Source organism: Rhinoraja longicauda, chromosome 5, assembly GCF_053455715.1.
Source record: "Rhinoraja longicauda isolate Sanriku21f chromosome 5, sRhiLon1.1, whole genome shotgun sequence".
Lineage (NCBI taxonomy): Eukaryota > Metazoa > Chordata > Chondrichthyes > Rajiformes > Arhynchobatidae > Rhinoraja > Rhinoraja longicauda.
Genome location: NC_135957.1, coordinates 45,188,877 through 45,214,284, shown reverse-complemented (window position 1 = coordinate 45,214,284; position 25,408 = coordinate 45,188,877). Strand labels below are relative to the sequence as shown.

General features: G+C 41.3%; 1 protein-coding gene across 3 annotated transcripts in view; it reads right to left on the bottom strand.

The window, feature by feature from the left end:
• Window positions 1–1,069: 1,069 nt before the first annotated feature.
• LOC144593596 (uridine-cytidine kinase-like 1) overlaps window positions 1,070–25,408 on the bottom strand; it is a 55,463-nt gene continuing 31,124 nt past the window's right edge. For all 3 annotated transcript variants that reach the window (XM_078399414.1, XM_078399412.1, XM_078399415.1), the window contains exons 9-15: window positions 19,236–19,334; window positions 17,902–17,995; window positions 16,444–16,506; window positions 13,807–13,929; window positions 13,342–13,449; window positions 11,834–11,990; window positions 1,070–6,200 (exon numbers count right to left, since the gene is read on the bottom strand). In XM_078399414.1, the coding sequence (XP_078255540.1) occupies window positions 6,124–6,200; window positions 11,834–11,990; window positions 13,342–13,449; window positions 13,807–13,929; window positions 16,444–16,506; window positions 17,902–17,995; window positions 19,236–19,334 (721 nt within the window). In that variant the 3' untranslated portion in view covers window positions 1,070–6,123. The remainder of the gene's footprint in view (window positions 6,201–11,833; window positions 11,991–13,341; window positions 13,450–13,806; window positions 13,930–16,443; window positions 16,507–17,901; window positions 17,996–19,235; window positions 19,335–25,408) is intronic.

Sequence of the window (25,408 nt, the reverse complement as noted above, 5' to 3'; positions counted from 1 at the left end):
AGGTCCTTACAGGGGAACGTACATGGGGATAGGGCAGGGAGTAAGAAGGGACGAGTGAGGATCATAGAAACATAGAAAATAGGTGCAGGAGTAGGCCATTCGGCCCTTCGAGCCTGCACCGCCTTTCAATATGATCATGGCTGATCATCCAGCTCAGTAGCCTGTACCTGCCTTCTCTCCATACCCCCTGATCCCTTTAGCAAAAAGGGCCACATCTAACTCCCTCTTAAATATAGCCAATGAACTGGCCTCAACTACCTTCTGTGGCAGAGAATTCCACAGACTCACCACTCTCTGTGTGAAGAAATGTTTTCTCATCTCGGTCCTAAAAGACTTCCCCCTTATCCTTAAGCTGTGACCCCTGGTTCTGGACTCCCCCAACATCGGGAACAATCTTCCCACATCTAGCCTCTCCAACCCCTTGAGAATTTTATGTTTCTACAAGATCCCCCCTCAGTCTTCTAAATTCCAGCGAGTACAAGCCCAGTCTATCCAGTCTTTCCTCATATGAAAGTCCCGCCATCCCAGGGATCAATCTGGTGAACCTTCTCTGTACTCCCTCTAAGGCAAGAACGTCTTTCCTCAGGTTAGGAGACCAAAACTGCACACAATACTCCAGGTGCGGTCTCACCAAGGCCCTGTACAACTGCAGCAGAACCTCCCTGCTCCCAAACTCAAATCCTCTTGCTATGAATGCCAACATACCATTCGCTTTCTTCACTGCCTGCTGCACCTGCACGCTTGCTTTCAATGACTGGTGCACCATGACACCCAGGTCACGTTGCATCTCCCCTTCTCCCAATCGGTCACCATTCAGGTAATACTCTGCTTTCCTGTTCTTGCGGCCAAAGTGGATAACCTCACATTTATCAGTGGATCTTTATCCTTGTTCCATCTTGGGGGGGGGGGAGTGATCGAGATCTTAACTGCAGGACACAGAGACGACATGGGAGACAGCTCCATCCATAACAACGTTGGAGGGAGGAAAGGGAGGGGGTGGAGAAATAACTGGGTTTCACTTTGAGTTCTCTTGCCACAAATAAACACTATTATTTCCAAATTGAGCTCCATCACCTGAGAATGTGTTTGCTTTATTTAAAGTACATATAATTTCTAACATGCAGCCAGCCACATTATCCCAAAGTTTTGTTACAGTCATCATACAAGTTTCACGTTCTGAACATAATCAGCAAGTTCTCAAATAAGTTGAGAAGAGTTTGATATTACTGAATACACACAGGACAATTATTTGTATTTGATATATTTTGTATATATCAAAAATCAAATATTACTGAACTTACCTAATCAAAAAGGCAGGTTATAATATTTATTTGTAAACTTATGTAGCAATACACAAAAACAAAACCCCACAATTTCCCAGGACTCCATCCTTGATGTGCCACATATTAAGGGCTGAGGCTTATTTGGTGGGGAGGAAAGGTGTGGCAGGAGCAGCGGACAATTTAAATATCATATTAGATATTAGACAAACAAATGCAAGAACATTAAGGTTTCAGTACATTGTCAAGATATAAAATCAAATGTGTTGGGCTATTACAGGTGGTCTGGAAATAAATAATGCAACAAAGCAGGGCAAAGTGAAAGAACTTTAGTTACTCACTGCACTTCCCTCTACATATCCTGTCAAATTCCACAACAGTATAATACCATTGACACCAGCTCACATTGCCATGTACTTGAAGGACAATTGCAAGCACTAATAAGATGAAAATATACTCCAAGATTTAATAAAACTTACTATGCTAAATCACAGTTATCAATTTCACAGACAATTCTGCAAAACAACATCAAATGAGATCAAAAGACTTGTCAATAAGAAAAATAAATTGGTAAATCTGGAAAAATAACATTGACTCCTTAAAAATGGAAAAGCGCTTAAAGGTACATGTAAAAGTTGGTAAAAGGAAATTAGTGCCAGAGAATTAGAGCTTAATGTAAAATTCAATTAAAAATTAATTCTGCTCCAACGATGTCGCTAGCCATTATCAACTGCAGTTTCAACAATTATCAAATGTCAGTTCAACACTGAGATTTTTGAATTATTGTTGATAAACCTTTATGATGCTTCATTAATTTTATGCATGGGAAATGAAAGAGAGACAGACTTGGGGCTAACTGAACAAACCAATTTGTCAAGTATGTGGTCATAGTGTGGTACAAAAACACAATGTTGAACTTATTCCACTGGAATTTGTATAACTCAGAAAGCAGCTCAATATCAAAAACATTTACAACATTGGTAGCTTTTCTTACATAACACAGTATAAATGAAACCTAGATTACAAGGGGGGGGGGAATCAAGTGATGCTGCAACAATTGCAAGATGGGAAGATTATTTATTTAAAAAGACAAACATTAGAACAGTACAGAAAAGCACAGAATGCTTTGGCTCATAATGTCTGTACCTAACATAAAGCCAAATTCAATTCCTATCTACCTGCACATAATCCATATATCCCCTGCATATTCATGAGCCTATCCAAAAACCTCAATTGCCACTGTTGTATCTGCCCCCACCACCATACCTGGCAGTGCAGTCCAGGCACCCAACTTCCTCTAAAGGAATTGCCTCACACATCTTCAAACTTTGTCTCTCAGCTTAAGGTTATGCAGGTATTCCACCGATTTTCCAGCACCCTTGGTTCCAGAGACTTGTCTGTTTTGCCGGACCAACAGAGGTCACGTAAAATTCAACAATACACCTCCGACCCACTAATTCTACTTCTACTGTGTCTCTAATGCATCATGGACTGCTAGAGACTTGGATAAAATAAGTATCAAATGCAAATTAAATTTACAGTGAAACTTGCATTCCTTACACGGGCAGCCCAGGCTCCAGTTAACGAGCTGCTCTTGGAAGTCCCGATGAGGGCGGATCAGCGGGCGCCTGAGGGGCCAAGGCGCCGTTTTCCCAGCAGACTGACAGCACCCGAAGGGCAGAAACGCGAGCCGCAGAAGTTTGAACCCAGGTCGAAATTAGTGACCTAACCCGGCCTTGATCCACATTTACGAGGGGACTTCCGGGGGAAATTTCAAGTGCACTCTCATAAATTTGTCCGGATTAAAGGAGGTGATGGACCAATCAGTTGCCAGAAAATCAGTGGTGTACCTGTATCCTCTAGTATTTGATATTTGCATCCTGGGGAAAAGGGTTCTGGCTGTCTATCCTATCTATGCCTTTCATAATTTTATGTACTTCTATCAGGTCTTCCGTCATTGTCCAGAGTTCCAGAGAAAACAATCCAAGTTTGTCCAATCTCTCCTTGTAGGTAATCCCCTCTAATCCAGGCATTATTCTGGTAAATCCTCTGTATCCTTTCCAAAGCCTCCACATCCCTCCAGTAATGGGGGACCAGAAAAGCACGCTATATTCCAAATGCAACCCAACCAATAAAGCTGCGTTCGGATTTACTCAATGCCTCAACCAATGAAGACAAGCATACCATATGCCTTTTTTTACCACTCTATCTACCGGTGTTGCCACTTTCAGGGAGTGCAGTTAAGTATCTTGCCATTCATTGTATATTTTTCCCTTGCACTCTTGACTTACCTGACTGAACCAGCAGTTATATGACAGAATGTGCAAAATAACATTTACTTTTTGGTCAAATTGTATTATTTCAGAAAATTATAAAATGAGTTGGTTCAAAAGTCATAGTTCTTTGGAGTGCACTTCTGTTCCATGGAGTTCAAGTGCAGGCATTTCAGAAAAAAAGGTGCTACCTCAAAATTATTCAATGAACACCAAAGATTAAATCTTTGTGATCTATGTTGTATAGAAATACACTGTTATGAATTCTTCAATCAAATTTTAAGAGTACATTATGGTACAGACAATGGTATAGTTAAGCAACATATCATGACTTCATTTAGATTTTCATCTAGATCTTATGCTGCATGCTCATCCATCTATGATGTGCAAGTTACCCAACTGAAATAGGAATGCATTATATTAATCAATCATTTGATGCACTGCACCGATACTATGAATTTTATATTAAAGAAAATGTAGTTAAAATAGAATAGGTTGTCAAACGTTTATGCATATCATGTACACATAACTTTTGATATGTGAACATTTCCATATTTAAGGAATCTCAAGACATAAAAAAAACCTTAATGGTTTCCACACATTCAGTTAGTAATTTTATCATGTGATCCACCTTACACCCTCCCCTACCCCAATAAAGTTTAATATTAACCACTGATGCCTTTTGGGTGAAGGCATATTTTTAATATATTAACAGCATTCTTGTATTTAAAAAATAACTTCAAATCTAAACTGTAAAACGGTTAATATCAGATACCATTTAGATAAAACTGATAATACAGACTTCCAGCTAAGCAATAATACAGAGTGCACAATACTTTAGGTCCCACTTGTTTTCAAGTAAAGTTAAGTCTTGACGAAATCACAAGTATTTTGAAAGGAATAAAACTAAATTTCTTTGAACAAATTGAACTAGTTAAAAATTGATTCCAGGTCTAATCTTGCAAATTTAACAGCAGTGGTGACGCATACACTGGATACAGAATACCACTTCAGGAATATTTTACTGGCAGAAAAGTTCTTTGGCATATCTTAAAGACATGAAAGATCTCTAAAACATTAACTCAGTTTCTCTTTTCACAGATGCTGAGTATTTCCAGCAATTTTCCTTCATACTTTCAGCATCTGCAGTTTATAAATGAACATGACATTTTTCTTTATCAGTATCAGAACATGGGGATAAGTTAGAAGCTTTGGCCACTGAAACAATCCTACATGATCTATCCTGTCCCAAGCTATGTGTTACCAACAGAATATTTCCCTGTTGAAATGAACACGCATCTTAATACAGGTCCATCACTGATTTTCTGGCACCCATGGTTCCAGAGCCTTGTAAGACTATCCCCTTTGCCAGACCAACAGATGTCACGGCCTCCGAGAGGAGTCGAATGGTACTGGAATGGGCTGCCAAGGCTGCGGGGGAGGGGAAGAGATATCTGACTGCAAAGTCGGCCTCGGTGGTAGGCTATGTAAATGGATCCGCTGGCTCTGGCCGGGCCAGAGTTCTAGAGCCCCAGCCACAGGGAGAAAATTCAATCTGCCGATTGGGGGACTTCTGAGGTGGGGAGAGGGGGGTTTTCAAGTGCGCTCTCGGATTAAAGGAAGTGCCGGACCATCAGTTGCCTGAAAAATCTGTGTTGGACCTCTAAAATCAAATGAGAATAAACTGACTCATTTATTGTGTTTAGTCTTTGACAGCGAACTGGTGTAAATTTTACGCAACGGTTTTAGTCAACTCCTCAGAGCCTCTATTCATAATAGCAGGCCGTATAATATACAAGATCAAAAATATTTAATTAAACAGTAACTATGTGCTGAAATGTTTGTTCTATTATAAGTGTAACCACCAAGAAACAGCTTAAGACATGATTTAGGTCATTAATAAAAATTCCCACGAGTAAATAAATGATTCATTTCCAATTTCATACAGGGTCTTTTAAAATGATAGTGAGCCCCTTTTGTTACTGTTTTTACAATGTAAAATCACATAAGGTATTGTTGGTATCATAGTTTAAAATGGGGACATTTGCTTGCCATTACATCTGCTGAAGTCAATCCAAAGTGAAATTTATATATCTAGACTAAATACAAATGACAAGAAGTTTTATACAAACAGGAATTTGTAGGTTAAAATTTAAACTGGAATAAATACAATGGATATATATCACTTGTGAATTACAATTTACAACAGTTCCTGAATATTTTGTTTGCCATTAGATGTTTTCAGTCTCATTTTTTAAAATGTTCAAGATTAAATTTTCAGATAATTTACTTAATCAAGTTATTTATTTGAACTTTTCCATTTGGCATTGATAACCAGCAAGGATGATTTTATAATGAACACCAAATGCAAACTCTGGGTGTAAATATCTTAACCTTAAAATAGTTCGTTTTAGAGCATGATTAATTTAAGTTAAACCAAAGCATTTAAATTTGAAATGACAATTTGAATTCACAAAAGGACAATTCAACTAGTTCTTGAATGTAATTAAAATATTCTTTATACAGCAGTTGCAGTCTTTTCATGGTCCCTCGGGTACTCAGATGACACATCAGTAGTCCATGCCCTCATCACTCTCATACCAATGAGATGGTGCATCTGTGCCAAAGTATCGATCCCCAAAGTTACCTGAAATTAATATATTTTGGATTAATTTTCATTATAAAATTATCAGTATTAACATTCATTAATATCATTCAAACATTTATGTTGCACATTTTAGTTCATTCACAATATATATTGCAGATTATTCTCTACTCTGCCACCTTTTCACAGTAAATAATGCAACAATCATTTTTATACCTACATATAAAGAGATTGTACATATATAGAGATTGTACAAAATTTAGGCGGGGGCATGTGAATTGTTGCCTGTTGCTATTCTAGTGTTGATTACGTTTATAAGAATAAATCCTAGCAACGGAGCCCTTGTTCATTGATTCATGATGGCAGGATGGCATCACGGCAAGCAATGATTGAAGGTACAGCTGATAATGAGGTAAGAAGTATACTAGGTAGAGTGGGAAGGAATGAAATGTGAGCACTCCATCGGCAGATTATTGGTTTGTAGTTCTGGAAATTTTGGATATAATCAAGATTGGGAAGGTAGAGACAATCAAAAGGATGTACGGTAAATGAAAGACCTACCCAACAGGCTTCTCAATTCACGCTACATTACAAAGAACAGGATGGGTTGAGTCACGATGATGATCAATGGTGGATCAATGTGGTCTTAGTTCACCTACAATGCTCCAGAGAAATGTTGATTAGGGACTGATGTCATCATGTGCACTACTGGCAGGGAAAATATATCAGGGGCTGCAAGGTAATTAATATCCAAAAAAAGACCCAAGTGAATTTTTGGAGTTTTATTAAACTGATCTAGAAGTGACCACTGTGCATTTTACCTGATAAAATGAAAATGATTTTGAATTGCCTAAAACTGGAGAGAAATAGAGTTCTGTTATTAAATTGTCAGGTCATTACTTTATTATCTCTTTACATACCCATAACTATTTCAGGTATTGCATTTCAAGTAGATTTGGTATAATAAATTTCATTTCTGTGGATTTCATAAATTATAATATTTTAACTGCTGGCCATCGATCATAAGATCATGTGATAGGAGCAGAATTAGCCCATTCAGCCCATCAAGCCTACTCCGCTATTTAATTATGGCTGATCTATCTCTCCCTCCTACCCCATTCTCTCCATAACCCCTGACACCCGTACTAATCAAGAATCTATCTCTGCCTTAAAAATATCCATTGACTTGGCTCCCACAGCCTTCCACAGATTCACCACCCTCTGACTAAAGAAGTTCTTCCTCATCTCATTCCTAAAGGAACGTCCTTTAATTCTGCGGCTATGACCTCTAGTCCTAGACTCTCCCACTAGTGGAAACATCCTCTCCACATCCACTCTATCCAAGTCTTTCACTATTCAGTAAGTTTCAATGAGGTCCACCCTCTTCCTTCTAAACTTCAGCGAGTACAGTCCCAGTGCCGTCAAATGCTCATCATATGTTAACCCACTCATTCCTGGGATCATTCTTGTAATCCTCCTCTGGACCCTCTCCAGAGCCAGCACATTCTTCCTCAGATATGGTGCCCAAGATTGCTCATTATACCCCAAACGTAGCCTGACCAGCGCCTTATAGTCTCAGCATTACATCCTTGTTTTTGTATTCTAGCCCTCTTGAAATAAATGCTAGCATTGCGTTTGTCTTTCTTACTACCGGTTCGACTTGCAAATTTAACTTTTTGGGAATCCTACACCAGCACTCCCAAGTCCCTTTGCACCTCAGATTTCTGGATTCACTCCCCATTTAGAAAATAATCTACGCCTTTATTCCTATCAAGAGTATAGATTCAAGTTATCAAATGTAACAACATCAATTTCCAATAAATGATACCCACCCTAACTTCTTGCTTAATCGAATTAGTTCTGCATATATATATATTTGAAGCAAATACCATCGTTAAACATTTCCTGACCAGCTAATAATGACACACCGCAATCAGAATGATCACATTCTTGTTTTAATATGAAAACAAGAGACAGCAAATGCTGGAAACTTGAGCAAAATGAACCAACTGCTGGAGGAACTCAGCAGATGATGGGCACCATCTGTTGAGCGATAGACAAACAGATCCCAATCCAAAACATCGTCTGTCCATTTCCTTCCACAGATGTTGCCTGATTGGTTGACTTCCTCGAGCAGTTTGTTTTTTTGCCTGAGTATTTATATGTTCAGTTCAAACTTTTCATTGGGAGACATTATGATAAACTCAATCCAACAACTTGCAAGCACAAAATTACAAAAGCAGACTAGGAAGAAGCTACTGGCTTAACATCCTTGTTCTTTTGATGAAATTTCACATGATTGATCACTATAGATAAAACAGACTATAAATAACAATGTTCAGATCTACTGAATAGGAATCTCAAAATAAATGTCAAACATTTTCTTGACTTAAAAGTACTGGTGGGAGTTCTTGCATATACAGTGCTATCTTTTATATCTGTATTCTATTTCGTCACATGCCTCCAGGGTAACAATTATTCTTCTATGCTCCACACAGATTGCTCATGAGATCTTTTAAATTGGAAATGTTGAGTATCAATTTATGTTATGAATAATGAATTTCTGTTAAGATTTCTCTTTAAATATAATCTCCTGTGGTGATTTTTCTCTCATTATTCTGGCCATTTTCTTCCTCTCATTATTTCATTAATTTGGACTCAACATTTTTTACTTTTACATGAACAGAACATTTAAAATCTTTCCTTCACTGTGTACTTCACAATAAAATTGCATTAACCAATTACAAGCAAATGCATGTTTTCTACATTTACTGCAGCAGCTAAAAATTAAAAGCTACAAACAGATATGCTTAAAATCAAGCAGAAAAAAAAGCACTTGACCCGACATCTGCCTACCATTTACCAGTGAGTGGTCACCACAATGTGCATGGTTAGCATCATTTAACGAGCTGCTGAAACCGCCACTGTGCCCCATGGGCTGAACACAGTGTTTACTGTGTTCACTGGTAGTACTGGGGACACTAACCCTCTTGCATGCTGATGATGTTACTTCCATTGTTTCAAAGGTGATTGACATGGAAATCTTTGGCTCTGTCCTTTTGGGGTGGGAAGTGGCATAACCATAGAGTCATAGAGTCCTACAGCACAGAGAGGCCCTTCGGCCCATCGTGTCCGCGCCGCCCGTTACCAAACACAGTCTAATTTTAATCCCATTTTCCCGCATTTGGACCGTAGCCCTGAATGTTGTAGCATTTCAAGTGCCCATCCAAATGCCTCTTAGACTTTGTGAGTGTTCCCGCCTCCACCACCACCCCAGGCAGTGAGTTCCAGACTCCAACCACCCTCTGGGTGAAAAAGTTATTTCTCATATCCCCCCGAAACCTCCCTCCCCTTACCCTGTATCTATGTCCCCTCGTTGTTGAACCTTCCACCAGTGGAAGAAGTTCCCCGCCATCTACCTTATCTATGCCCCTCATGATCTTGTACACCTCGATCATGTCCCCTCTCAGCCTTCTCTGCTCCAGGGAAAACAACCCCAGTCTGCTCAGTCTCTCCTCATAGCCGAGGCCCTTCATCCCTGGCAGCATCCTGGTGAATCTCCTCTGCACCCTCTCCAAAGCTATCACATCCTTTCTATAATGTGGTGACCAGAACTGTACACAATACTCCAGCTGCGGCCTCACCAGTGTTCTGTACAATTCCATCATTACCCCCCTACTTTTATATTCGATGCCCCGGCTAATGAAGGCCAGTAACCCATATGCCTTTTTGACCACCCTGTCCATCTTGCAGTGATATCCTCTGGAAGAAAGTGGAATTTTGAAAAAAGTAGAAATATTTTTTCAAAATGAAAAGAGGGACAAATTCTGTATTTATTTAATTGTTTCCTAAAATACCTCACCTACTGATGAGATGCAATGGGATCCATTTAGACGCATGGGATTCAAATAGATTTGGTCATTTGGATTTGGAATTGGCTTCCTCGCAGAAGACAGAGGGTTGTGATGGGTGATATTCGGGCTGTACATCTGTGACCATTGCAGCTCCGCAGGAATCTGTGCTGTGATCTCTGTTAATTGTGATATTGGATGGGTTTACAGATGGCAAGTTTACAGATGACACCAACGTTTGCGGTGTTGCAGACAGTGAGGAAGGTTATCAAAGTACATAGCAGGATATAGATCAGCTTCAGAAATGGCTGGAGAAATGGCAGATGGAGTTTAATCTGTCCGTGATGAAGTGACTAGTGGTGTGCCTCAGGGTTCGGTGCTGGACCTGTTATGGTTTGTCATCTATATCAATGATTTTGATGAAACATACATGGCAAGATTTGCAAATTTGCAGATGATACAAAAGTGGATGGTTTAGCAGATAGTCAAGATGATTGTGAAAAATTGCAGCAGGATTTGGATCGATTGGCCAGGTGGGCTGAGGAATGATTGATGGAATTTAATACAGAGAAGTGTGAGGTGTTGCATTTTGGTAAGTCTAATATGGGCAGGACCTACACAGTGAATGGTAGGGGTCTGGGGAGCGTTGTAGAGCAGAGGGATCTAGGATTGGAGGTGCATGGTTGCACTCCTAGATCCCTCTGCTCTACCTACAACACTGGTAGGTAGATAGGCTGGTCAAAAAGGCTTTTGGCACATTGGTCTTCGTCAGTCAGAGTATCGAGTATAGAAGTTGGGAAGTCATGTTGCAGTTGTCCAAGACGTTGGTGAGGCAGTATTCTGTTTATTGTGTTCAGTTCTGGGCACCATGTTATAGGAAAGATGTTGTCAAGCTGGAAAGGGTACAGAGAAAATTTACGAGGATGCCAGGATTAGAGGGTCTGACGGCGGCAAGATGAAGGAACGAGTTATTGACTTCAGGAAGCATAGCGGAGTGGATGCGGATGGGGAAAATAGTTGAGAACTTCAGGTTCCTTGGCGTTAATATTACCAACAACCTGTCTTGGATCGACCACACTGATGCAACAGCCACGAAGGCACACCAATGCTTTCACTTCCTCAGGAGACTTGGCATGTCTCCAATGACTCTTACAAACTTCCACAGATGCACCAGAAAAAGCATACTGTCGGGTTGCATCATAGCTTGGTTTTGGAACATCTCCGCCCACGACCACAAGAAATTGAAGAGTTGTAGATGTAGCCCAGTCCATCACGTGGACCATACTTCCCACCATTGACTTCACCTACACTTCAAGTGGCCTTGGAGAAGCAACCAACATAAAGGCTTGTCCCACCCCGGTCAATCCTGTCTGGCACAAGGTACAAAAGCATGAAAGTGCGTGCCACCAGACTCAGGAACAGCTTTTTCCCCTCCATTCAAGCATCTGAACGATTCTTCCATAAGCTAGGCTACTGTTCAATTCAGATCTACCCCACTGAGGAGAATGGACTTTGTCTATCAAACCGATGCTCTACAGACTTGTATTCTGAATTCTGTATCTTCCCATTTGTTCCAAAAGTTGTACTTGAGTTTGAACTGATTATATATATATATGTATGGGATATCTGATCTGTTTGGATAGCATGCAAAACAATATTTTTCACTGTATCTCAGTATATGTGGCAATAATAAATGTAAACCCATGTGTTATTTTGTTAAATGCCATTTTTAACTTTACTTTTAAAATAACCTTTCAATCCATTTAATAGAAGGGAGCAAAAAGTATGCCATTTGGTTACATTTAAATTGGCATGCAATCTCACCTATTCCAGGAATAATGTGGAACTCATCATTTACTTTCTTGTCTACCGCCGTGGTAATGATGTTAACCCTGGGAAAGGCATAAGCCACCGAATGCACTCCCATTTCAGCCATCAATAACGACAGTAGAAATATTTTATCTTCCTGCACATCATGATCCTAGAATAAGTCAGAATAATTTAATGCAGTATGACTTTCATCAGCTACACCAATATTAGTGTTAAGCTATGAACAAATTGACTAAACAAAGATTTCTGCAATCTTTTCACTGTATCTCAGTATATGTGGCAAGAGGGAGGGAGGGAGGGGGAGGGAGGAGGGAGAGAGGGGGGGTGGGAGGGAGGGAGGGGGGAGGGAGGGAGGGAGGGGAGGGAGGGAGTGAGGGGGGGAGGGAGGGAGGGGGGAGGGAGGGAGGGGGGAGGGAGGGAGGGGGGGAGGGAGGGAGGAAGGAGGGGGGGAGGGAGGGGGGGGGGGAGGGAGGGGGGGGAGGGGGGAGGGGGGGAGGGAGGAGGGGGGGAGGGAGGAGGGGGGGAGGGAGGGGGGGAGGGAGGAGGGGGGGAGGGAGGAGGGGGGGAGGGAGGAGGGGGAGGGAGGAGGGGGGGAGGGAGGAGGGGGGGAGGGAGGAGGGGGGGAGGGAGGAGGGAGGGAGGAGGGGGGGAGGGAGGAGGGGGGGAGGGAGGAGGGGGGGAGGGAGGAGGGGGGGAGGGAGGAGGGGGGGGAGGGAGGAGGGGGGGGAGGGAGGAGGGGGGGGAGGGAGGAGGGGGGGAGGGAGGAGGGGGGAGGGAGGAGGGGGGAGGGAGGGAGGGGGGGGGAGGGAGGGAGGGAGGGAGGGGGGAGGGAGGGAGGGAATGGATGGAGGGAGGGGGAGGATGGGGGGAAGGGGGAGAGGGGAGGAGGGGAGGGAGGGAGGATAAGGGGGGTGGAGTGGGAGGGGTAGGGGTAGTGAGGAGGGGGGAGTGGGGAAGGGGCTACACCAATGCAGGAGGTTTGGCCCAAAGGGTCCACTTGGTCCAGCTATCAAATAATTTTATTCGCCGAAAACAAATAATTTATTCATTTAACAAGCTTAATTCGAGGATTGAGTTCGAAGCAAATTTAGTAGATTTGCTTGCCTTTGACACCCCCTTCAATGTCAAACAATATGCCCCATTTCAAAAACAAAGAGCACTCCATAAATCACATAAATCTGCCATCCGCATTCAATACTTCCAAGCCATGAGGCAAAATCTGTTTTAACCGATTTACCAAGGTAATGAAACATTACGACTGATGAGATCTTTTGGTATTTTTATACCAATCTTTCTCCACAAATATTTCAAACAATTAAGAAACTAAAAATGTATAACTGTCCTTAGGAAAACAAGCCAAAACATTAAAACACAAAAACTTTAAAGCTCCCTTTCTCTTATAACAAGGTACATTACCCTTAAACATTAGCAGATGTTGCAATTTAAATCAACACTGATTCCAGCAGCAATCTACACCTTTAACCAATTAACTGAGTGCTCACCAGAAGGACTCGAACTGCCATCATAGCAGCAGCACCTGTTGACACTGTACTGTCCATCAAAATGACATAATCTTCACTGATATCCTTAGGTAATCGAAGATAATGTAGCTACAGGAAAGAAAGAAACTGATCAATGTACATCCATTAAGAGACAACTTTCATCTTGTTGGGATTACAGTTTCATCACTTGATGATTACTGAAGAGTCACGAAGCAATTAGTCTTAGAGAAAGGTATATTGCTATGCTGATGTTTATATTGAAAAGGATTACTTACTAGCAGACCCACAAGAAGCTACATATTAATTAATATATAGTTAAATGATTAAATCTTTTAATAGTTTAACCAAGCTTATTTCAGATGCAGCCAACAATGTAAACTATATTATAGAGAAAATATTCACACCATGGCAATTGTTAAAAGATTCACTAGGACAAATCTTCTAGAATTGAGGAACAGCTGGTACCTCAGGCTCTCCCGTGTCATGATTAGTCTGAATAAGAATCTTCCCTAATCTGATATCCTTGCACACTGCTGTTAGAGCCTGTTCCATGGTTTCACCAGCACGGAGAATGGAGACACCTGTTATCTAAGGGATAAGGAATAGTTCATAGTTATGATAATGAATGACTGTTCCAAGTCCTTTCTCTTATTTTTTCCCCACTTTCTCTTCAATGATGAATGTTAGTAAAATTTCACAAAATGCTGGAGTAACTCAGCAGGTCAGGCAGCATCTCAGGAGAGAAGGAATGGGTGACGTTTCAAGACATTAAGAACTCTCCAATTAAATCTCTAATTACACATTATTCACATCAACAACAAGAGTCCTCTTCAGCAGTCTGTTAACAATGATCACATCCAGTCATGGCTAATAGTAAAATAAAAGTAATGTATACAGAAGATATTTGCAACTGGGTGTTCGATTTTGTTAAGGATAAACAATTCTCTGAACTTTAAACTTCAAATGAAATTTGTTGCAGTCCGTGGGCCAAATTGGTCTCGTTCCTCTCCCGCTGTTTCGTACAACACTGTGGGATACTTCCTACTTATTATTCTGTTTGTCTCTGACTAACAAGCCAGGTATTGAAACATGGAAGTCAGAAATGAACTGAAAGTCAGACATCTTACCACTGACCCAGCCATGGAGCACAGATGTACCAAGCAGAAGACCCGGATGCAGTTCACATTTGATCTCCCAGTTTTATGACAGAAAAGGCTGCTATAAAAAGTCAGTTCCAAACAAAACTGCAAGTGAAGGCAAGTGGATTACTGACTTTATATTATCTTAAAGTTTTGAAAAAGGTTTGAGTAGATTGGATCCCAGTTAGTGAACATACGAGGCACTGATTGGTTATAGGGCTCCTGGTCCTCAAGCCGGAACATTCACAGGCAAAGATCCATCGTCTGCTTTGGCTGCATCCTATAGTGCTGGGAACCGGTTGCAAATCCCTACCCTCTGTTGATGCTATTGCAGCAAAGAAACACCTCTGCTGAGGGTGGCAAGGCTGCCTTTGAGGGCTCATTTCAGGTAGGCTGGGGCAAACAGTGTTGCAGTTCAGTAGTGCGATATTGCACTTGAAGCTATACTCAGCCAGGATGAGTCCAGCTATTGTTCTGCATTGGCAGGGCTTGCCCCATGTCTTGACAGACCAGCTGGATTTCATTGCATCTCTAATCACCTCGTGTCAGATCTCTCCCTCTCTTTGTTTGCTTTAACAACCCAAGAACGTGTTACCATAAAAAGATCTCTGGGCTCAGGAAGGCTGCAATCAAATGAAGAGTCAGGGGAAACTGCTAAGCTGAGGTGATGAGGAAGCGTAGGATCCGGGTGGTCTGTCAACACATAAAGCGGTTCTGCTGGACTGCACCCACAAGTCTCAAATCTCAGTGCCGGGTGCCCGCCCACACCAGCTTTCTGCACCGCCATGGGTGATTCACTGCTGAATTCATGCCAGTTTCCCAGTGCAGTGATGTACAGCAAGGGGAGGACAGGGATTTGATTATTATCACTAATTTGTATACGCTTCTTTAAAATAGCAACAGTATCAGATCTCAGCACTGTAAATTGGCTGTGATTTGTGAAAAATGGATTTCGAAAGTTATTAATTTCCTTTTTGTGAATGTTATTAGACCTCTCTTCAGAAATGTATGTAATTACCCATTTATACTCATGCTTTTAATTACTTGATTTCATAATGACTACTCTTTGGATAAAACAAAATCCTTTTAACTTTGTGCTACAATCATAGATTAATCCCAGAGTTTAAATTTAAAACCCATGGTCTGCTATTTGAGCCTTGCTCGTAGCGCACAATGTCTGGATTGGTTCCTTTCATTTTCTTTGCAATCTTGTAAGTCGGCAATTAAACAAGATGAAATTCCATTTGTCAAATGAATTACTGATCACTTTTTACTCTTCAAATGTAGATTTAGAAAAACATTGAAATGTCATGATTCGTAGAATTTCTCAACTAAAACAACATTATATCTCATGGACATTTAATATCCAGACCAATTCTGGGTAATGAACGTGTCCCGTTTTCATAAATGTCCATAAGTTGATTTTGTCCATGTCGGAAATCACTCAATACAGTACTCAAGCCTCCACAGTATTGTAATGAATGGCACCAAAAGCAAACAAGACTGATAAAGGATGAACGATACTAAAAATGGAAAGAGGGGGTAAACTAGCCCTGCCGCTCGCAGAAATGAGCATATGTACGTATATATTGGACTTTAAATGTTAATATTTTGGGGAGCTCATTCATAAATAGGGATGTCCATAAATCTGGTGTTAATAATCCATGGACGGCCTGTAATCCAAATGCTAAACTAAGAAGGGTCTCGACCCGAAACGTCACCCATTCCTTCTCTCCAGAGATGCTGCCTGATCTGCTGAGTTACTCCAGCATTTTGTGATAAATACTAAACTTTTGGTATTTTTTAGGTTTATGTGCTATAATTCAAATTTATCTATTGGAGATTTGCCAGAGTATAGTTAATATATTTTTGTTCTGCCATGAAATTTTAATCCAGTAATTTCAAACAAACATTATCAAACAGTAATTTCTGAAGCTTTCACACACAAAGGCAAGGTACTCACCCTTTTTCCATCAAATCGTTTTCCTTCATATTGCTCTCCTTGAGGTGTTTCCACTGTAACAGGCTGTGAATTGTCACAGAAGGAAATTAGTATTTCTTTAAAGAACAGTTACTTTGACAGTAAATATTATTACATGTGATATTACAGCACAAAACCAAGCTGTTCTATCCAATATATCCACCTGGCTATTTGTCCTTCACAAACAGAAGCTCGACATTCCATTTCCTGCTCTGTTTCTATATACACCAATCAGCCAAAACATTATGACTTGATGAGCCAAAACAATATGACCACCTGCCTAATATGCTGTTGGTCCTCCGTGTGCAGCCCCATACGCAGCAGAGTGCGATGCACTGTGTATTGTGACACATTCCTCCCATAACCACCATTAAAATTTGTGACTTGTACCACAGTAGACGTTCTGTCAGTTCAGACCAGACAGGATAGCCTTCGTTGCCCTCGCGCATCGATGAACTTTGGGCGCCCAACACTCTGTCACCGGTTTATGGTTTGTCCCTCCTCGGACCACTGTCGGTAAGTACTCACCACTACTGACCGGGAGCACCCCACAAGCCTTGTCATTTCAGAGATGTTCTGATCCAGTCGTCTGGCCATAACAATTTGGCCCTTGTCAAAGTCGCTCAGGTCTTTACTCCTGCCCATTTCTCCTGCATCCAACACATCAACTTCAAGCACTGGGATCGCAGGTCGGTGCGGACTTGGTGGGCAGAAGGGCCTGTTTCCATGCTGTATCTCTAGACTAAATTAAATTACTTCTAAATTCACTCAATAGGTGCCCATTCTCACATTTTGCCAGTATTTCCTAGAGTAGTCATTTCCAGTAGAAACCAAGCAGAGAGGCCGATGTTTTTTCAAATGGCAATATGCACTTGCCGTCATGTCAAACATGACTACCAAAACAGTATCAAAAAGGGGGAAGAACAACCTGTGATTAGAGGCAACACTATGACCATCCTTGAAGATTCCAGGTGACATCACCTTGCCAGTCTCCATAGGCATGGCTTGGTAGGAATGGGCTCTTCATTTTTCACTTGTTAAGGCTTGTTCCCGTACTCTAAGACTCACACCATAAGAGTAGTGCCTCTGCGCAACTGTCAGAGGGCCATGCCAAATTTAGTTGAAATGGAGTTGTGGATCGCATTTTAATAAAATTCAGTTTTGGGTCATCAATCTGTTTTGAAAAGAACAAAGATTCTTACCAAAACAATTTCTACAACCCAATGCTCCCAGTTGGTTTTCCTATCTCTTTTTTTAAAAAATATCCATCAAATCACCCCATAATGTTCATTTTCTTCATGAAAGTCTATGGTTTGGACTCTTCCAAGAACGATTAAACTTTACTTGCAGCATTGACAAATTAAATTGCACTACATATCAAGTAAAATAGGACATCAGACTCGCTATTTTATCACTGATAAGCAGACTCAATAAACCTACCTTGAGCGGCAGAAAGGAAAGGGCATGCTCAATCAGCAACCTCATTAATCTTTTTGAATAGAAGATGAACTCATCTCGACTTGTGTCTTTATTTCTATGTAACAGGAGAATGAGAATATGAAAGAAATTAACTTTAGTTTAAAAATTGTACAGGAGAATTAATGCAACTATAAAGCAATAAATCCCGAGAACTTAATGACTGCATCAGAAGGTTTTAAAAAACAGCGGCACTGGTAGTTAACCAAAATTCCACAGCTTTGAAACCCAAACTGCCATTAATGGAAAGTTAGCAAATGCAACCTCAGTATTATGAGTGCAGGGAGAAAGAATAAAAGGAACAACACGAAAGTTAGCCTGACATATCTGATGGGTGAAATGTTGGCACCTATTCTTAAGGAAGCGCTAAAACAAAAGCACTTTAATATACTAATAGGACTGACCAGTACTGATCCTGAATCTATTGAACATTGGAAAATGATCAGCAATGCACCCACGATTTCTTGAGCCACCTCCTTGAGTACCCTGGGATGCAGACCATCAGGCCCTGGGGATTTATCAGCCTATTCGTTCATTCGACCTTGGCCAGCTTATATCTCATGCCTTCATAGTCCCCTTTGTTCAACTGCAACACTGACATTCCTGGTTTAACCTTCTCCTTCTCAAATTGCAGATTAAAACTAATCATATTATGGTCACTACCTCCAAGCGGTTCCTTTACCTTGAGTTCCCTTATTAAATCCGGTTCATTGGACAACACTAAATCCAGAATTGCCTTCTCTCTGGTAGACTCTAGTAACAGCTGCTCTAAGAATCCATCTCCGAGGCACTCTACAAACTCCCTTTCTTGGGGTCCAGAACCAACCTGATTTTCCCAGTCTACCTGCATATTGAAATCTCCCATAACTTCAGTGGCATTACCTTTGTTACATGTCAATTTTAACTCCTGCTGTAACTTATACCCTATCTCCAAGCTACTGTTTGGGGGTCTGTAGATAACTCCCATTAGTGTCTTCTTACCGTTACAATTCCTCAACTCTATCCACAGTAACTCTACATCGTCAGTCCCAATATCACCCCTCGCAAGGGACTGAATTCCATCCCTCACCAACAGAGCTACCCCACCTCCTCTGCCCACCTGCCTGTCTTTTCTATAGGACGTATAACCCTGAATATCCAGTTCCCGGTTCTGACCCTTCTGCAGCCACGTCTCTGTAATCCCCACAATGTCATACCCACTAATCTCTAACTAAGCCTCAAGCTCAGCAACTTTACTTCTTACACTTCGCGCATTCATATATAGTACTTTTAATCCTTTAGAGCAGTTCTAAAATTACCTGATAATTGTATGCATTCCTCTAACTTGTGGCGTGCTTTCAAGGACACTTAGTTTATCCGGCAGAGGTTGACCTTGGTGGGCAGATGCAAGAGCTGCTCTGTGGAGGGTAAAGTTTACACCAGGTGAAAATTGTTACCTACAAATGAATCTACCAGCAAGTACAAAAATCAAGTCTTTTGTCGGTTGGCATTATGTCAGAAAATACAGCAATTATCAATCACCCATTTGAAGCCTACAGATAATATATTGCAGAGCTCTGAGAGATATAATTTATTTTGATGACATTCCAAACTCATAACCTTCGATTAATTCTCCCCCTAACAGCATTGTGGGTATACCCATAACTTGAGCACTATGTCAGTTCGATAAGCCAACTCACAAGCACCTTCTCAAGGGCAACTAAAAATGGGCAACTAAATGCTGGTTCAGACTGCGAAGCACATTTCCCCTCAATGAATATATTTAAAAAAAAACATATTTCCATAAAATACCATTGTAAGTTTTCAGCTTTTAATTTCAAATATTGTCCCTTAAAGATCATGGTTACTTAGTAGATAATAAAATGGCATGAACTGAACACAAGATAGTTAGTTGGAAACTAAGTGTAGGCATTAATGTGTATTTTTCTGACTGGCAAAGATGCAATCAATGGTGTTCCACAGGGATTGGTGCTACGCCCTCGACTTCATGCAATTTATGAAAGGGACTTGAATGGGTGAGAGGGCCGCCGTGAAGAACAATGTGGACCCGGCGTGGGGGGACCGTCATGAGGGACGGTGGGAGAACAAAGGGGGACCCGGTGTGGGGGCGCTCTAGTTTACAATCCTCTGCCCAGGAGATAAGTCTGCGTTTGTTTGTTTGTTCATTTGTTCCGGTGAAGGCACTGTGCACACGACAGCCAGCCAACAGTCGCTTGTCTTTATCTTTTTGTTTTTACTTTTAATTTCAAGTTTTCGTGTACCTTGTTGTGTGTTGTGACTGTCAGCAGACCAATTTCCCTCTGGGGATGAATAAAGTTTTATGGAATCGTATCATATCGAATGGAGGGAATGGTAGGTTGGAAAGTACGTTGTGATATATGAATCATCATTAGACACAGGTGAGGTACTGGAAGACTGGAGGGTGACGAATGTTAGACCTCTATTTAAGAAGGGCTGGAAACCATAGATCGGTGAGCCTAATATAAGTGGTAGGCAACCTACTGGAGAGGTTTCTGAGGAATAAGATATATATGCATTTGGATACACAATAGACAATAGATAATAGGTGCAGGCAATTCGACCCTTCAAGCCAGCACGGGAGATGATTAGGGATAGTCAGCATGGTTTTGTACGTGTGAGATCGTAACTTGCAAATCTGATTGGTTACTTATTCAAAAAAACTCAAAGTTGATGAGGGCAAAGACGTAGACGTTTCTGTGTGGACTTCTGCAAGGCTTTTGAGAAGATTCCACATGGTAGGCTGCTCTGGAAGGTTAGTTCGCATGGCATATAGGGAGAGCTCGTCGACTGAATAGAAAAATGGCTTCAGGGAAGGGAGTGGATGATGGTAGCAGGATATTTTTCAGACTGGGGGCTGTGACTAGTGGTGTGCTTCAGGAATCAGTGCTGCACCCATTGCTGTTTTGTGGGTTATATCAATGATTTGGATGAGAATGTAGAAGGCATAATTAGTTAGTTTGCAGATGACACTAAAGTAGTGGGTATCGTAGATAGCAGGATCAGTTGGGCAAGTGGGCTGAGGAATGGTTAATGGAGTTTAATGCAGATAAGTGCACAGTGTTGCATTTTGGGAAGTCAAACCCAGGCAGGACTTTCAAAGTGAATGGCGGGGCGCTGGGGAGTGTTGTAGAGCAGAGGGATCTAAGAGCACAGGTACATAGTACCCTGAAAGTAACTTCACAGGTAGACAGGGTGATCAAAAAGGTTTTTAATACATTGGGCTTCATCAGTCAGGGTAATGAGTATAGAAGTTGGGATATGTAGGAAAGAACTGCAGATGCTGGTTTAAATCGTAGGTAGACACAAAATGCTGGAGTAACTAGAGTTACTCTGGAGTAATAGAAGTTGGGATGTTATGTTACAAGATGCCAGTGAGGCCACATTTCAAGTAATGTGCTCAGTTTTGGTCACCCTGCTCTAGGAAGAATGTTGTTAAGCTGGAAAGAGTTCAGAAAAGATTTACGAGGATGTTGCCAGGACTTGTGGGCCTCAGCTATAGGGAGAGGTTCGTCAGGCTAGGACTTTATTCCTCGATGCGCAGGAGATGGTGGGGTGATCTTTAAGAGGAGCAGCTCGCCCTTATTTTGTCAAATAAGAGTCAAACTTACAAAAACAGATCAAGATAATGAAGCAAATAGATGGGGTGATGCAGAGTCCTTCACCCACAGTAATTGTGGAAATATTTTTTTTTCTTGTGGGAGAGTCTAAACCTAAAAGTCTCTGATTAAAAATAAGGCTCATTTATTTAAAATGGAGATGAGGCGATACATCTTATCTCAAAGAGTTATGGTGAGTTTTTGGAACTCTTTCCCCTCAAAGGAAAAAGCAGAGTTTTTGAATATTTTTACAGCAGTCATGCAGAATGGGTTGAAAAGGAAGAGAGGGAATGATTACCACAGGTGTATGGGAATGTGGACTAGAGGTTAAAGCAGCTTAGCCGTGATATTAAATGGCAGAGCAAGTTTGAAGGACCAATGGGCCCACTCCTTCTCTCAATTTATATGCTCCTATTTTTTGTATGGTCAGAGCAATCTAAGGAGCTGTCACTGGGGTTCAATAAGTCACTGGGGCACTGCAATGCTGGGTGGAGTAGGTATATACCGAGACCTGGAATCAGTTTCTGGTCATTAGTGCGTTTATGACCATTAGATTTGTAGCAATAGTCTAATCTGGATTTTAAAAAATAATAAAAGTCGTTATGCTCATATTGGCCACGGTCAGAGCAGATTTTAATTTTACACTTGAGCAGATTTTCACTACACAAATCATGGACATTTGAGACCAAGAAACAAAAGTGTAACAGAGCGTGTGGAACTACATTTCTGCAGAGGGTTTTAATGTCTTCTGGGAACTGGATGGGAAAATATAAAAGTAAATGCTGAAAGTGCAGCAGCTAGACACATTTAATCAAACCTTATCCTTAAAAATTTTAGGCCATATTTTCATGACAGCAAACAGGTTTTTTGTAGCAGCCAGCAGAGGGCGCTATACACCCAGATCTCATGGCAATCCCTTAATTTTGGAAATGTTCCTAACTGATAATTGTTTTGATTTCTAATATGTTTATGGTCATTGTAAAATACTATGAAAATGTTCTTTTGAACATGAGAATCATCAAGCAAATCAATCATTAGAAAGTAAACCACGATTGTGTTTCATTATTGTGCAGCACAAGAACCCCTTCAGTCCACAATGTCTGTGTCGAACATGTTGCTAAGACCATCTCTTATCTATCTGCATATAATCTATACCCCACAATTACCTGAAGATCCACATGTTTATCCAAAAGCCTCTTAAATGCCACTATCGGGGCCTCAATTACCACCCCCAGCATTGCGTTCCAAGCACTCACCATCCCCCTCGAGTAAAAGACTTAGCCTGCACATCGCCTTTACATTTTGACCCTCTCACCTTAAATCTACGCCCTTTTGTATTGACTTTTCCATCATGGGAAAAAGGTTCAGACTGCTTATTTACCTATGCCCCTCATAATTTCATATACTTCTATCAGGTCTCCCCGCAACCTACGGCGTTCCAGAGAAAAAAAACCCGTCTGTGCAACCACTTCCTGTAGCTAATATCCACTAATCCAGGCATCATTCTGGTTATACAGCCTCCACATCCTTCCTGTAATGGGGTGAACACAACTGTACCCAATGCTCCAAATGCATCCTAACCAGTCCTATAAAGCTGCATCATTTCGTCCTGGCTCATATATTGAATGCCCTGACTCTGAAAGCAAGCATAGCATATGCCTTCTTTACTTGCCACTCTATCTACTTGCATTGGCACTTTCAAAGCTGTTTAGGGTCCTGCCATTCATTGTATATTTTCCCTTACATTTGACCACCCAAAGTGCACCACCTCATGCTTGGATTAAATTCCATCTGGCATTTCTCCACCTCTTTCTGTTGCTGATCTATATACTGCAGTATACCTTGCCAACCCGGGGGGGGGGGGGGGGGGGGGGGGGGGGGGGGGTAGTGTGTGTGTGTGTGTCGGTCTGTGCGTGTGCGCCTCTGCATCTCTCTGCATGTGAGTCTCTGCGTGCCTGTCCCTCTGCGTGTGTGTGTGTGTATCTAATATATCACAAAGAGGTCTCAGCACACATCATTGCACAACTCCACTGGTCACAGACCACCAGTGCGAGTATTGTCCTTCCACCACAACCCTTCATACAACCAAGTCACAGTTAATCCCATGGATCTTAATGTTCTGCATTAGCCTACCTTGGGAGACTTTATTAAATGCTCTACTAAAATCCATGTAGACAACATCCATCGCCCCACCCTCAACAATCACTTTGTCACCTCCTCAAAAAACTCAATCAAGTTAGTAAGAAGCGACCTGCCATGTACAAAGCCACACTGACTGTCCCTAATTAACCCATCCTCTTCCAAATGGGAGTAAATCCTATTTTCTTGACTCAATAGTTTCCTTACCACTGATGTTAAGGCTCACCAGTCTATAATTACCTTAATTCTCACTATTTCCCTTCTTTAAAAAGGAATAACATTAACAACCCCCCCCCCCCCCCCAGGTACCTCACTTGTGACTAGGGAAGACACAAAGATCTTCGTCAAGGCTTCCTCAATCTCCTCACTTGTCTCTCTCAATAACCTGGTATAGATCCTATCAGGTCCTGGGGATTTATCCACCTTAATGCACTTCTGCAGCCACTGCACCTCCTCCTTCCTAATCTTAAAATGCCATTGTCTATTAGTTTCTCCACCCTGATCTCAATGTCCTTCATGTTCTTTTCCTTGGTGAAAACAGATGCAATTTACTTGTTTAGTATCTCACCTATATCCCCAGACTCCAAGCACAAATTCCATCATTTATTCATGAGCGGTCCTACCTTCTCCCTGGTTATCCTCTTGTTTTTAAAGTGGGTACAAAAAGCTTTGAATTTTGGGATCTCAGGTTTAACTAATTTTGTGCTTTTCTTTATTTTCAATAAATGATACATGGCAAAATGAAATTCAAAAGGAAATGCTGCAGGTCTCACCACAGGCTGCCTTTCTCAATGCTAAATATCATTCTAGCACATGAGTGACAGAATACTCTCTCCTCCTAAAACTCTCTCCTCCATCCATTCTTGTTCCTCATGTGTCAATGTTCACACTAGCCTCACAGCACTAAGTATAATGCCCTCTCCCTCCTTCCCCCTTCTTATTCTATCTAACCCATTTTGATGGAAACTAGGCAGACACATTTCACCTCACACCTAAGTGGAAGAAACGCATTATGGAGGGCGCTGTGGGGATGGTGGAAAAAGACTGTACTTTCTCCAACTGCTCGAGAATACTGAAGTGAGAGTGGCAGTGAAGGGTGGGAGAAGACAGATGCTACATTGTCGGAAAATTTAAAGCCCCCCAATGTTCTTCTAGGCTACGGGCAAATGTATTTAGGGAAACTCAGAGACAATTCAGAAGAATGAGAGGATTAACAATCCCATACTGTGTCAACAGCCCTGTTGTTGCTCTGCAATGAATCTTAAATCTTCTTTACCTCAAATAAAAAGAGCATTGACTGAGCTACCTCAGCTGCGAGCTTTCTCCGAGGGCACCAACACATCTCCCTAAATTCACGGTTCCTTTTACTTCTGCCTCATGCATCTCCCCTTTCTTCTTTCAGTTAGGCTTCTGCATCCTTAAACCAATACGAGATGACTTCCTTAAACTGGACCTACATTCACCTTCATATTTCACACCACCATGGAGTTTGAATCCCAAAAAGGCAGCTGAAGAATTCAAGCTTAAGTATTTAAATAAATCTAGAATAAAAAAAACCTGAAATTTGCCCTAAAAATTCTCCTGGCTCACTAATATTCTTCAGGGAAGAAACTCTAATCTTTAGAAACAAAGAACTGCAGATGATGCAATCTTGAGTAACACACAAAGTGCTGGAGTAACTCAACAGGTCAGGCAGCATCTCTGGTGGGAATTGT